The 16,012-nt window shown below is 42.6% G+C and overlaps 1 protein-coding gene across 1 annotated transcript in view; it reads right to left on the bottom strand.

The window, feature by feature from the left end:
• The window catches only part of ophn1 (oligophrenin 1), a 231,309-nt gene that overhangs the window by 70,339 nt on the left and 144,958 nt on the right, over positions 1-16,012 (bottom strand). Inside the window, exons 16-17 of the mRNA XM_059976800.1 lie at positions 4,922-4,980; positions 1,732-1,837 (exon numbers count right to left, since the gene is read on the bottom strand). Coding sequence (XP_059832783.1) covers positions 1,732-1,837; positions 4,922-4,980 — 165 coding nt within the window. The remainder of the gene's footprint in view (positions 1-1,731; positions 1,838-4,921; positions 4,981-16,012) is intronic.

Raw genomic sequence — 16,012 nt, 5'->3', positions numbered from 1 at the left:
CTTCAGACCCAATTGGGTAAAACTATTCCTGAAGGGACCCAGCAGTGAGCTCACCAGATACACCTGAGTAACGAGAGCCAGACGTGTTGGTGATATCCACACACTGAGACCGAGAGAAGGGAAAAGCACTTAGCACTTTCAATTAGAATAATCTACCACCCAAAACAAGTTAAATGCTTTCTTAACTGTGCATTCTAACTTTGGGCACCCCCATCTCTTTCTTCAATCACAACATGAACCTCAGGTGCTAAAGTGGTTCCCTGTTCCACCTCCTTCCCCTCTAAAGCTGAAGGGATAAATGCTTTCATCTAAAGCTTTGACTAACTTCTCGAGATGCACAGTGGGGAGCATCCTAACAGGCTGCACCATGGCCTGGTATGGAAACACACCAATGCCCAGGAATGGTAACGCCACAAAAAATGGTGGGCACGACCCAGTCCATCACAGTCAAAGCTCTCGCAACCACTGAGCACATCTACAAGGAGCACTGCCAGGAGGATCCATCATCAAGGACACCCACCATCCAGGCCTTGCTCTCAGGTCTCGCTGTAGCACCGCGAAGGAGGTATAGAAGCCTGAAACTCACGCCATCATGTTCAGGAATAGTTATCACCCTTCAGCCATCAGGGTCCTGATACAACATGGATAACATCACCAACCTTAACCATGAAATGATTCCAAAACCTGCAGGCTCACTGTCAAGGACTCTACAACTCATGTTCTCAGTATTATTTATTACTTATTTTTTAAACTTTTATTTGCATAGTTTGTCTTCTTGGTTGTTTGTCAGTCTTTGTATGTCGTTTTTCATTGATTCTATTGTAATTCTTAGTTCTACTGTGAATACCTTCAAGAAAATGAAGGTAGTATATGGTGAGACATACAAATTCTGATAATAAATTTACTTTGAACTGAGGTGGCATCAAACAACACAAGATTGGGAGAGAGCTGTAATCACTTGGCTTCTGTCCGGGAGGATGTACAGCAGACATGGAAGCTGGTGATAATGACCCTGGTCCTATATTTGATATGTCTACTGTTAACGAAGCTCACCAGTCAACCCAATTATCAAAGGGCTGGTAACATATCTGAAACAGTCCTGGAAGGATGAGTAACAGTTTCTTGTAAGAAACTAAAATACCACAGAGAAATAGAAACAGAACAAGACAATTTCAAACAATACAGAGAGAAGGGAAAACAGACACAGGACAGATGATGATCTGGAAGACACTGAATGTTGGGTGTCAAAAACAGACCCAACAGGAATTTATAAAAGTGAAGTGGACACAGTTCAGGTTACCTTGAAAAGAGTGTTACCCTAATGGTTATCTGGCACTGCATCACAGAAATAGGAAAGGTAAATACAGTGAGGGTTTATTAAGTTTTGTTTGTGTTGCCAATATGAAAATTCATCAACTTCTCAACATTTCAGACATAAAAGTTTGCAATGAGATCATCTGTTCCTGATGTAATTAGGAAGGAATCTGAAGCTTCAAAGCAGAGAAACCTTTGTTCTGTGTTGCACATTCTATATGAGTATTTTCAACAACAATTTGCATTTTCCTCTTAAAATATCCCAGAGGGCTATTAACAAAATTTGACAGAGGGATGGACACAAGTAATCAAAGATAGTCATTTTAAGCAGCATTTTAAAGAAAAGATTGAATGCTTCTATCCTCTCACCTTGCAAACCAAAAGGTTTGGTACAACTCAAGTCCCAGTGATACTTACTTCACTAGATGTCTAATTATGAGTTCAAGTATTTCTCGATTTTTCTCAGGTAGCTTGTACACCAAGGAGTGAATAGCTCCCAGCCGATAATCCAGGTTGTCTGACTCTGGAACACAATAACCATTGTCACAAAGGGGCAAGCGTGCAGGGAGCGACAACAATTCATCTCCAATTTCAGCATCATCTCATCACCTGATCTTGGCCTAATCCCTTCAGGCCTGGGACAAAATATGCTGGGGTAAAATTTACTGACAGCTTAAATGGACAGAGTTTTGGTTAATAAGGACGTGAAAGATGATGCGGAAAAGGCAGGAGAATGGGGTTGAGAGGATAATACATCAGGCAAGACAATGGCAGAGGGTCCCATTTCTGCTCCTCTGTCATATGAATAGTTCCAGGATGATTTGCACCCAATCCAATATGCACTGAAATCTTGCTCGGTGTCCAACATACAAGTAATTAGGTCACGAAGAGTGTGAGAAGGTGGGGCTAGTTGGTGGGGGAGGGGGTTGTTTCTTCAGAATCAGCTGGACAGAGCAAGCCACATATAACTCCACTTTTAGAGATTGTTCGGCAAATTGCTTGAAATGCTCACTGGATGGTCTATATTCCTGCAGGTTGACTTTGCCATTGCAGCATTTTCCTTCCAAGGACACACTTAACTGGGGCAAGCACACAAGTACTGTGAAGACAAGATCCGAGCGTTGGGTGTTTTGCAGGGAGCATCTCAGTTCGTGATCCTGTATCATTGATTAATGTTTGCATGCTGACCACTGGTTTACGTATCTGTTAAAACTAAAGCCTATCGCGTCTCTTGGACAAAGTAGACAACTAATGAATCTATCACCGGCAAATGCCCAAATGCCATGAATGAGCAAAACAAAACTGATGATGGAGACATCTCAGGTGCATTGGTTTGAAGTTCAGGTACAAAAATCCTGATCATGAGCTTATGAATCATTGGTATGTTGAAGTTGTTTCATCTGAACCTGTAACATTAAAAGTGAACACTATACTTCCAAGAACCACCCAGCTTATTCTGACCTGCAAGAGGCAATAAATATGTACCCAAGGATGATTAGTGCATTACAGTTGACTCTTTAGCATCATACCACCGCAGTGTGCACAGTTCCCACACTACTGATGAGGAGACAAGCTCCATTCCCAACAAAGTAAGTTACAGAACTTAAATTCAGTGACAAAGAAATAACCTCAAAATAAGATACTGATGAAAACCTTGAAACTAACAGGCCGTCATTAAAAAAAAAACACTCAATTATATTGTAGGGAAAGGAATGGTGAGGACTAATAACTAGTAAATAGGACTGTGGATTGTGCTAATGAGTTATCAAAAGTAGAGACAATGAGCATTTTTCAGGAACTTCACTGATGATGAGAATCTTCTACAGTGTTATTACAATGAAACAAACACAAGAAAATCTGCAAATGCTGGAAATCCAAAGTAACACTCATAGAATGCTGGAGGAACTCAGCAGGTCAGGCAGCATCTATGGAAAAGAGTAAACGGTCGACATTTCGGGCTGAGACCCTCCATCAGGACTGGGACTGTAATAGAAAACTGGATTTGCTGTTAGATCTGTAGACAGGACCTAGTCTGTTCCTTATTTAAGCCTTCCTATTGGCACCATTCAGTTATGAAAATGTAGGTTTACTGATTATCACATCAACTGAGAATGTAAAAGCTGTATGACATTCCTGTTCTGGTAGGTCAACTTTAATTGGTCTCCTGGTGCGCACCAGTTTAAAAAAAATAATCCGTCCATTATGATGAAAACCAGCTATGTGTGGCTTTTCCATTTGCTCCCACAATTGACGAAAGGGTATCTAACAATCTTACCTTGACCACAAAGTGATTGACCCTAAAATGCCCCGTGAAATTGTTGGCAGGTCACTACGTTCTCAAGCTGGCAACTACCTGCAGTTACTCAAGTGGGGAGTGGAATAAAAAATTGCTGACCTTGTCAGTTACACCGACAACCCACTAATAAAATAAAAATGTAAATCCCAAATGTAAAGCATAAAATGGGCATTGCAGGAACATATCACACAAAAACCTGGTGACTGTTCTGCCATTCAAAAAGATCATGACTGAGATTCTACCTCGTCCACTCAGATCTGGTATTTTTCTAGATTAAAACTCTATTCAGTCAAGCTCAAATCTTGAGGTGCAGAACCTCACAGAGTTTCAATCACAGGAATCGCTCTGAATTGAGTGGTTTTATGGGGATTCAGGGCCGGATATCAGTTAAGAATTTCCTGTTATAACAGTCTTCATTTAGCATTCTTCAACAGAGGTTACTATGGCTTCTCTTCCTTAGCAATAGCCCTCCTCCTCCTCCTACCACACTCCTCGCCCCACGCTCCTATCTACAGTACCTTTCTCATCTCCCTCCCTCTTCTTGTGAAGGTACTGCTTGTTGTTGGGGTTACCCACTCCACCAGTACATATGCCTGGTTAGGGTACATCTGGCATTCAGCAGGCAGTAGTGGCACCAATTACTGGTCTTGGAGGAAGAACAGCCTGGATTTATCAGAATGGCACCTGAAAGTTAAGTAATGATTTGACTGGCTTTCAAATATTATCAGATAAATCAAAAAAGATAAATTGAACCATTTTCCACTGACTGTGGAAATCTAAAACGTGAGGTAAAGTCTTAGATTAAAAAATAGATTTGATGGATTTATGAAACACGTCTATATACAAACAGTGGTAGAAATCTGGAAAATCTGCAAAGAGAAAATTGTCCATTCTTAATTTTAGAATAGATTGGCAGATCTTATTAACCGATTGGATCTAAGGGAGGGGGGAGGAACGGGTGGGGTAGGGAGGCAAATGTGTGGACTTCAGTCACAGATTAGGCACATCTCAGTAGATGGTAAAACAAGCTCAAGGTGATAAACAAGCCACACATTCTTCTAACGTAGTAACACTGTTAGAAGACCACCCATTCATGCGTTGGTTCTCATTCTCATTCAATTAATCAGAAACACACCACTGGATGAAACCCTTGTAAATACCACCAGGTTAAGGCAGCTGAGAGTGTTTGTGAGGTATTGTTAGGGTCAGAAACCATAGTGAACTAGCTTTATCATACGGACCTAACTATGCAATAAACGCACCAGCTGACAGTCAACGCCCAGGTAAAGTACAACAGTATCTGAAACTTACTGGATGCAGTGAGGAGTTCTTTATGCAGCTTGTAAGTCATCACTGGCTCTTCAAGATTCCTACATTGGACCAAAAGTAGGTTTCATTCTTTATTCAACAGAAAACATCATAATTTGTACAAACCAGAAGGATTAGCATGTGCATAGGCTCCACAGCCTAAAACCTGTCCAGCAGTGTGCAAACGTCAATTAAGTGCACAGAATTAGGAATAAAGACTGGATCACAAGGGAAAAATTATGATAAGGGGAGATGCAGTAGCATAGCACTATTACAGCACCTGTGTCCACCACTGTTTATAAGGAGTTTGCAAGTTTTCCCTGTGGTTGTGTAGGTTTTCTCCCCATACTCTACTTTCCTCCCACACTCCAAAGTCATACGGGGTTAGTAGGTTAATTGGTCACATGGATGTAGGCGGGTGGTGTGGGCCAGAAGGTCCTGTTACTGTGCTGTATCTCTAAATGAAAAAAAACTTCAAACAGCACTGGTGGAAATAAGCAAACAGGTGTACTCTGCACTTGCGTTTTCATACATGTACTTGCGCACGACGCTGGCCACAATGACTTTAAATATTGGAAGGTTGGAACACAAGTTGCTCGAAACGCAGGCAAATGCCTCAACTCAATGCTACCAAGGAAGTTTCCGCTCTTTGACATTGATACCGAAAGGAAATTTGTGGAGGTTATACAAAAAGTGAGAAGAGTGTTTTTGATGGACATCACTGTGGAAGGCAGTCACTGTTGATGGAGGCTAAAGGATTCCCACACTCAAGTAACGAGGAGGATAGAGGAACACAAGGCACAGAGCAATCCAGCACTCCGAACCTTCTGTTCCACCCCACCATTTCCTTCACAGCTGAACAGTAACTGCTGTTCCACTTGCCATTCCACAGGTCATTCTCCAACACTTCCGGAACAAGCCTAGCTTCAGGCTGCAACAGTACTTCCTGCTTGACATACCAGCCTCGAGCCACACAACGTCAGCAAACACAGTGCCCAAGTTTGCCATTGGCTCTAGCCCACAATCCTAACAGCCTGGACAGTGGTGGAAGCAGTTTCAACAGTAAATTCCAAAAGGAAATGGATGTAGAACTGCAGGGCCATGAAGAGAACGACACAAGTGTGACTTTGGTTAGCTTGCTAGGAGCTAGCATAAGTATGATGGGCCCCCTGTCATCCAGCTTTACAAAGGTAATACAGCACAGAAACAACATCATGTGGAACAACCTGTCCACATCAACATTAACACTCCAGACGAACCTCCGCCAGTCAACATACCCTCGAATTTTTTTCCCCACTGTGGTGAGGAACCATTGTTCATCCAAAGCAGGAAGTTTTTACGTGGCCTGTAAACTGCGCAGCGTTTTAAATTCTTTTGTAATATGCATGCTCAGAATGAAAACTGAAAAACTGTGAAAGAAAATCTTACATGCTTCATAAATTTTCTCACCTGTCTTTACTCCAGCTGTGCAGCCACAAAGGCTGCGTGTGCAGGACAGCTGCACAGTTGTGCACTCTTGCAGCTTAGAGGGGCCAGTGCTGCTAGTAATTCCTCATCAAGATCTCAGTACCATCCTCTGTTGGGTTAGACTGTATAATTGTCATCTTCTTTGCACTTAACAATCTATGCCTGCTTGTATTTTAAATAATTACCTATATGTTTCCTAGTGGTCAGTATGTATATATAACTTTTCAGAGTGTCCCCTAGTGGTTACAGTTGTTCTGTCTCTTATTCTTGAAGATTATCAAGTATCACATTATTTGAATAGGGGCTATCTGATTGGTTAGCTCTTATCTACAAATTTGAATGGAATGATTCTGATGAAGGGTCTCTGCCCAAAACGTCAACTGTTTACTCTTTTCTATTGATGCTGCCTGGCCTGCTGAGTTCTTCCAACATTTCGTATGTGTTGCTTTAAATGAAATATCTGTTCATCTGGGGTATAAGAAGGGCAGAGCACATTTTGCTTGCCATCCGCCCCTGATATGCCTGTCCAACCTTCCCTTAAATATGCCCATACTGTTTACTTTACCAGTTCATATGGCATCTGTTGTACATGGGGGAATAGAGACAGGCTAGCCCCTTTTGACATCAATGGGACTGTAGTTGACAGGGTGAATAGTTTCAAGTTCGTCAGTATACCCATCACCAAACATCTCACCTGGACTACACACCAGCTGTGTGGTGAAAAAAGCACAACAACGCCTCTTTCAGCTCAGAAAGCTGAAGAAGTTTGGCATGAGTCCTCAAATCCTCAGGGCTTTCTACAGGAGCATCATCGAGAGCATCCTGACTGGCTGTGTCACCGCCTCGTACGGGAACTGTACTTCCCTCAATCACAGGGCACTGCAGAGAGTGGTGCGGACAGCCTAGCGCACCTGTGGGCGTGAACTTTCCTCTATTCAGGACATTTACAGCAGCAGGTGTGTAAAAAGGGCCCAGGGGATCATCAGGGACTCCAGCCACCCCAACCACAAACTGTTTCAGCTGCTTCAGTCTGGCAAACGGTACCGCAGCATGAAGGCCAGGACTGACAGGTTTCAGAACAGTTTCTTTCACCGGGCCAGTAGCTTTATCAATACACACTAATCTGATTGTGTATCTCACTGTGTGTACGTGTATACAACACACTTCTGCATACAATCTTAGTGTCTGGGCAATATCCTCCCACATTTCCTCTCTTTATTGCTTGTACATTGTGATGGAGATGCAACATTAAGATTTTTACTCTCTTCGATGTAAGAAATAAAATAAATACAAATACAAACACAAATATAAAATTTCTATAATATTTGAGTAACCTTGTGTGTGTGTGTATATATATATATATAAGTTTGTGGCCTAAGGTAGAAGGAGTTAATTTTAGAAAACCTAGCACATTTATTTTTCCTACAGTTACACACTTAGTCCAGCGGTTGTGGAGCATATGATTCCCTTCTTTGTAGAAGTCGGCATCTTGGACCTCCAGAAGTGGTCCACAGCATGGGGTGATTGATAAGTTCATAGCCTAAGCTAGAAGGAGATGAGTTATTAACTTCAGACTTACTGCATTTTCACTCAGAGTTGAACTGCACGTATGTAACGAGAGCTGTATAACTCATCCGCTTCTTCATTAGGCCACGAACTTATCAATCACCCCTGCTGTGGACCACCTGGAGGTCCAAGACGCTCTCGTTACATGCACGTGCTGTTCAACTCTTTGAGTGATTATGCAGGAAGTTTGAAGTTAATAACTCACCTCCTTCTACCTTGGGCCACGAACTTATCGATCACCCCTGCTGTGGACCACTTCTACAAAGAAGGGATCCCTATGCTCCATGACCGCTGGACTAAGTGCGTACATGTAGGAAGGGACTATGTTGAAAAATAAATGAGCTAGGTTTTCTAAAATTGACTCCTTCTACCTTAGGCCACAAACTTATCAATCACCCCTCGTATATAGGTTGATAGGCCGGCTGGTGGTGTAGTGGCATCAGTGCTGGACTTCGGGGCGAGAGGTCCCAGTTCGAATCTGGCCGGCTCCCTTGCACGCGCTCCATCTGTGCCTGGGTTGAGTGCCGAGCTAGCAACTCGACCTCGTAAAAAAAACCTGGAGAGGGATGGGCTCTGCCAGGTTTCAGATGCCCAAGACATGCCGAACGATGAACAATCACCAAAAGGATCGGTGCAAAAATCTTGTTATGACGACGCCCCGACGATGAAATAATTACAGATTATGTGTAAAAATATGATGAGTGCATATGTAAAAAGAGCAGAAATGGCTGGTTACATCAAAAACCTTGATCAGTTTGATTACACAACTGGCTGATGTAGTCTGGGCTTTTGGAACAGTACTTTGAAGCAAATGAAATAGCCAGTGAGAAATGAGTGCCAATTTTGCTAAGTGCATTGGGTTTAAAGGCAATCAGCTTGCTTTAAACTTTGACTGCTTCAACCAAACCTGCAGAAATGAGCTTTCCAGATATTGTCAAAGTAATGCAGGAACACTTTGTACTAAAGCCATTGCTGATTTCAGAATGCTTTAGGTTTCATAAATGGAATCAAAAAGAATGGAAATCCATTTCAATGTATGTGGCTGAATTGAAGAGATTGTCTGAGCATTGTCAGTTCAGTGATGGACTTAATGATACATTAACAGATCATTTAGTTTGTAGAATCTTAAAAGAAAGCATTCAAATACAGTTCCTAACTGAAACACAGCTTATATTCAAATAAGCAGTGGAAATCGCCATTTCAATGAAAACTGCTGACAGAGATACAATCGAGTTGCTGTCAGAAATGAAGGTGAGCTTGAACAAAACGCATTATCTAAACAGAAAGGACCCTGGCTAAATAAATTGTTTAACTGTTGTGGCAGGGGTCTCAGTCACCAAACAAATGCAGCTCTAAAGGTGAAACTTGTAGAAAATGCAACAGAGTAGGACAAGTTCAAAGAGCATGCTGGTCAGACAAAAATAAATGGACTGTTCAGTTTTTATTCTGGAAAGAAAGGAGACCGAGATCACTTCATCATTTCCTGATAAACAACACCACACATTTCCAGCAGAATCTTTATACATCTTCTCTGCACCCTCTTCAGTGTCCATGCCCATCAGTGGCAAAATGTTCACCACAGGCCCATCTGTACTCCTAGACCTTCTGCCCTGACAACAGTGGTATTGATTAACCATGATTTTATACACCTCTAAAAGTCACCACTAATCTTACCCTTGAATTTTCCCTTCTTTGCCTGCTGAAGTCATTAAGAGTTCAGCAGACACCACGTTCAAGGTTAAATAACTAGTTTACTGCATTGATATGTAACATCTTGAGTTGGACTGCTGACATTAACGGTAGACTGCATTTATTCAGGGCTTGTCTTCGGCAGAAAAGTAAATTGTCTTTGCAGTGACCTGAAGACACCCTCTACAAAATTTGATCTCATTTTCATAGTTGACAATGGCAGAAAGCTCGGTGTTCAAACCAGCTCACTGCTTCAGTAAAGCCACGTAGACTGGAATAAACAACAACGTTTTAAAAATACAGGAGTTGGAGTGGTAGGTGGGAAAGAGGATGTGTGAGGGAACAGCAACAGAAAAGTAGAATTATGAAAAGCAGCTGAAGACATTTCAAAGGAATGCAATCTGACAACAGTTGACGTTGAACCAAAAGAGGTGCTGTTGGGGAAATAGATACAAAAAGAGACCAGCCTTCGAAGGAAGAGAAAATAGGAAAAGACTATTAAGAATGGAAATCTAAAAATTATCAGACATAACACAGGATCTTCAGTTGCCAACCACGGAGTAAAGGTGTGGCTAAGACTGGGAAAGAAATTCAGAGATTTTCCACAGACAGGGAAGGAATTTTCTGCATTGTGGGCTGAGGAGGAAGGCAGGCAGATACTGATGCAGCTGACAAATGTGTTCAAGCAGGACAAGGAGGATTTTAAATCTGAGAGGGCAAGAGAACCTAGTGCAGGCCAGTCAGTGAGAAAGGAGTGGTAGCTGTAAGGGATTGCAAGCAACTATCCTTCACACGAACCAGAAGTCAAGTGCAGTGGCCGAGAGGGTTATAGAACAGTATATTACAGCCCATCATGTTGCACCGGCCTATTAACCTATTCAGAATTAATCTAATGCTTCCCCATCCTCAAGGCACAGCCCTCCATTTTTCTTTAACCCACGTCTTTTAAAAATCTCTAATGTATCTGCCTCTAACACCAACCCCGTCAGGGCATTTTACACACCCACCAGTCTCTGTATAACCATATTGTCTCTGCCATCCCTCCTATCCTTTCTTGCAATCACTTTAAAAATTATACCTCCCTCACATATGGGGGGGGGGGCGGAAGCACTGCTTGTCATTGGAAAACACATTTGAGAACTTCAGAAGGAAAAACAGGTTGAAGATGGGGTAGTGGTTTGGGGGAGGGGTGTGGTGAGGCGTCACTTGAAGCAAGGGAAGATTCAGAAGGACCTGGAGCTTGGACCCTCAAGAGAGATTGAACAGCCAGTGAACCGATAAGAACGCTGCCTCCGCAAACTCCTCCAAATCTACTGGAAGAAAGGGTGAGCCAAAATCTGTTCCTTGCACATCCTCAGGTCAAAGCCCAGAGGTTGGGAACTGAGGGTCAAAGCCTCCAGGGCAGGCACTACGTTTGAGAGTTTTGGGTCACGGTCTGGAGGTTGGAGGCCCGGGGTGGTCTGTCCTGGGGTTGGAGGCACGTCTACATAAGTGGGTGGGGGTGGAAGAGGGTGGGAAAGGGGTTTGTGTTGTTGTTTGTTGTATGCTGGCTGCATGGTGTTCTGTGAACAATGCGGGCATGCTACATCGATGCCAGAATGTGTACTGGCACTTGCTGGCCGCGCCCAGCGCATCCTTAGTTGTCTTGGTTTTTAATGCAGACAACTTGTTTAACCGTATGTTCTGATGTTCACATGATTAATAAATAAATCTAAGTCAAATCTAAATCTCCTGGGTCAACATACGTAGTTTGTTAGGGCCTTAGGTCCCAGAGTGAGATCAGGTTGAGGAACTGAGATACAGAAAACGACCAAGTAGGTTAGGACTTCATTCCCTGGAGTGCAGGAGAATAAGGGGAGTCATAGACAAGATTATGAGAGGTAGGCTTTTTCCACTGAGATTGAGTGAGACTAGAACTAAACTAGGAGTTTAAATGTTTAAGGGGAACATGAGAGGGAATTTCTTCAGTCAGAGGGTTGTGTGAGTGTGGAACAAGCTGCCAGTGGAGGTGGTGGATACAGGTTCAATTGTAATTTTTCAGAGAAGTTTGAATAGGTACATGGATGGGAGAGGTATGAAGGGCAATGGTCCAGGTGTGGGTCAATGGGACTAGGCAAGATAACAGTTTGGCACAGGTTAGATGGGCAGAAGGGCGTGTTTCTGCGCTGAAGTGCTCTAAGAGTCAAGGTACTACAATTAGCCACACTGGGCTGCATGTGCTTTTTAAAGACTTGACACCAAACCTCTGAAATAAATACTCTATAATGGGAAGAGATTACTAGATGACAGGGAAGAAGACTGGAGATGTGTCCTTGAAATACAAAAGCCCCACCAACTCCTGAGAAACTCCATCCCACAAGTGCTCAAAGCCCCGGGATTGATTGTATTGTGAACCTCGAAGGCCTTCAAAAGCAGAGGAAGGAGTGAGTGTGACCACCTCACCAATTCCCTACCTACCCTCTCTCACTTTATTAGGCACACCTGCTCAGTAATGCAAATATCGAATCAGCCAACCATGTGGCAGAAACTCAATGCATAAAAACATGGTCAAGAGCTTCAGTTAAAAGATGAGAATATCTACAGATTCTGGACATCCAAGCAACACACACAACATGCTGGAGAAGGGTCTCAGCCCGAAATGTCAGCTGTTTATTTTTTTCCAGAGATGCTGCCTGGCCTGCTGAGTTCCTCCAGAGAATTTTGTGTGCGTGTTGCAAGAGGTTCAGTTGTTGTTCAGACCAAACATCAGAGTGGAGAATATATGTGATCTAAGTGACTTTGACTGTGGAGTGATTGTTGGTGCCAGATGGGGTGGTTTGAGTATCTCAGAAACTGCTGATCTCCTGGGATTTCAAGATCCATGATTGTTAAATGTCAGTTCCTGTACACAAGTGTAATTGTTACTCCGTATCTGATGCAGCACAAAAAAGACATAAAAGATAAAGAAAACACATTATAATAAAAAAACACATTGTATAAATATGCAAGTTGGTTTAGATACATAAGTATGTCCATAAAGTGATGCTAGGCTGTATATAAGGTGAGTGACAGGAAATAAGAAAGTAGTGCTGGAGTTGGTGGGTGGCAATGTTGATCAGCCTTACTGCTTGGGGAAAGAAACTGTTTTTAAATCTGGTGGTCCTGGTGTGGGTGCTACGTAGCCTCCTTCCAGATGGGAGTGGAACAAACAGTCCGTGAGCAGGCTGCGTGGAATTCTTCATGAAGTTACTGGCCCTTTCCTGGCACCCTCTTTGATTTTCACACACAGCAAACTCTGGAATTTATAGAGAATGGTGCAATAAACAAAAAAAAAAATCCAGAGAATGGCAGTTCTGTGGGCGGGAACGCCTCGTTAATGAGAGCTCAGAGGAGAATGGCCAGACTGGTTCAAACTGACAAGAAGGAGACAGTAACTCAAATAACCACATTACAACAGTGGTGTGCAGAAGAGCATCTCCGAACGCAGAGCTCATTGTATCTTAAGTGGATGGGCTACAGCAGCAGAAGACCACGAACATACATTCAGTGGCCACTTTATTAGTACATGAGGTACCTAATAACGTGGCCGCTGAGCACAGCTCAAATTGCTGCAAATAGTTCATTAGTCATCTTCAATTACATGTGTTTCTTTAACTGCTGTAACACTAGCACCGGTCTGTTCTCAGTATCAGATGTGCCATCCAACTTTCCCCAAGCTAAGATTAAAACTTAAATGAAAACAATCGCTCTGGAGAGCTGCCAGAGGAATCAACTCAAACATACTAAGAGAACAGAAAGCACAATCGTCTGGAACAAAAACAAACAGGTTTACAACAAATCTCATCTTAAAAAGCGAATGGTGTTCATCCATTCAGCGGAACCTGCCAGAAACAGCCTGATTTCTGCCCAGTTCAAAGGCCCCCATCACTTTCATCTTTGTGCCAGAGTCTTCTCTTGGACTTAACATAAAGAGCAGGTCCACAGACCAGATCAGTCACTCTTGATGATCCAAATAATCTGTTGCCGGAGGCACTTGCATTCCCAGGGAGATAGCTATTGTATAAAAATGCCAGGGCTCCTCTACACAGTGATGCCATTGAAGAAAAATGCTAAATTGAGGAGATTCCTGATGAGAACAGAGGCAGCCAGTATCATTGCCAGCTCTAGAATAGGGGTTCCCAACCTGGGGTCCACAGACCCCCTCGGTTAATTGTAGGGGTCCATGAACAAAGAACGTTGGGAACCCCTGCTCTAGAAGGTCAGCCATTGCAAGTGCAGACCTAGACATTGGAACAGAGTACAAGAATGAAGAACACTTTGCAAACAGAGGGGAAGTGAACAATCTGAAAGGCCCTAGGCCATCTCTGTACCTGTCGGTTGCTGAAGACACAATGTGCTAAGCTAAGGCAACGTCACAGTGGAGAGGACTGCAGCAAGAGGTAGTCCATCGAACACAGTTTGCATCTGTTCATTGCTCAAGGACAGCTTACTCACAGTTTGGGATCTTGCAGATGTTACTTCCTGAGCTTTGCATTGAACTTGCCAGTGGTGGACTGATGTGCGATCATTAAATACCATCACTTCTTCATATTATTTTCATTTTATTCAGAGATACAGCACAGTAACAGGCCCTTCCGGCCCAATGAGCTCACAGAGCCAATTGAACCCATGCAATCAATTAACCTGGATGTCCTTGGAATGTGGGAGGGAACTGGACCACCCAGAGGAAACACACGTGGCCATGGGGAGAATGTACAAACTCCTTACAGGCAGCAATGAGAATTGAACCTGGGTTGCTGGTGCTGTCATAGCATTATGTTAACCTCTAAGCTTCCACGCTGCCCCCTGTACTACCATCAGGGAGGTGAGTACAGGAGCCTAAACATCCACACTCAACGTATTCCTCCTCTCTTGAGTTCTGAACTGTCCATAAATCCGTGAACACCAACTCATTATTCATTCTTTGTACTACTTAGTTATTTTAGAACGTAGTAATTTTTATGTCTTGCTTGCTGCTGCTGCTGATGAATAACATGTTGGTGATAATAAACCTGATTCAGACGAGAAGATATCGACCCTAGATAAAGCAAACCCAAGGAAAAGAAACCTGTTTTGTGAATTTTTCTACTCATCTCAATTCCAAGAGCACTTTTAGACCAAAATGACCAGATGGACTACTTACAGATGATTGCAGTAGAAATACTTTTCACTATTCTGGGAAATGCTTTCCAGCATCTTAGGAAAGATATCACTAAGGTTGAAAATTTACAAGAAAGTTGCCAGGACTTGACAGCCTAAGTTTATAGAGAAAGATTGAATAGGTTAGGACTTCATTTCCTAGAGCGTAGGAGAATGAGGGGAGATTTGATAGAGGTATACAAAATAATGAGGGGTATATATAGGGTAAAATACAGCAGGCTTTTTTCCACCAAGGTTGGGTGAGACAAGAACTAAAGGTCATGGGTTAAGGGTGAAAGGTGAAATGTTTAAAGGGAACATGATGGGGAGCTTCTTCACTCCAAGGTGTGGAATGAAGTGGGTGGATGCAGGTTTGATTTCAATAGGTTAGTGGATGGGAGAAGAATAGAAAGCTATAGTCTCCGTGCAGGTTGATGGGATTTGGCAGATTAATAGTTCTGCAAAGCCTTTTTCTGTGCTGTAGTGTTCTAAGTTTATATCATTTTATGATTCAATGATGTTATGATTCCATCCAAGTTAGGTCCAGTAATGCAACAGTCTAGTCCTTTCAGTGGATGTTTGGAATTACTAAACATCTCTGATTTGGAGTCTCTAATTGTTCATTTGACTCCATCGTGTCTCGGTTGGTGCTTTGAAATGCATTATTTCCCTGTTGTCATATCCCTTCAAATATTCACTTCAGGGTTCAATAATTCTAGCTCCAATAACTTTCCACACAATGCATTTTTACATCATGACAAAACACGGCATTTAAAAAGAAAATTTCTCCTTAGTTTTTTGAATATCATGTTAAATCTGTGCCCTGTGGTTAGAGATCTTCCTGCATTGGCAAGTTTCTCCCATCTATCCTATCCAAGCACCTCATCCATCATAATCATCTCCTCTCCAAGGAGGAACAAGACTAGCTTCTCCAATCACTCCACATAGCTCCCCAAACCTGATACCATTCCAGGAACTAACTACCTACTCTTGAGGGATTAAGTATCCAGTCTTCTCAATTTAGAATGTAATCTGACCAGCTGAAGATTTGATTCCTAGCTTCAGATACATTTGATGTTATTATTTGAGTCTATCTACAAAGTTTGAGGTGCATCCAGGTCCATTACATCTATAAGTTTCTACCAACTATAAGACTATAAGTTTCTACCAACCGATCGTCTGCTAAAACTTGCTTACCACTCTTTTCACCTGCTG

Source organism: Hypanus sabinus, chromosome 8, assembly GCF_030144855.1.
Source record: "Hypanus sabinus isolate sHypSab1 chromosome 8, sHypSab1.hap1, whole genome shotgun sequence".
Lineage (NCBI taxonomy): Eukaryota > Metazoa > Chordata > Chondrichthyes > Myliobatiformes > Dasyatidae > Hypanus > Hypanus sabinus.
This window is presented reverse-complemented; position numbering and strand designations above follow the sequence as displayed.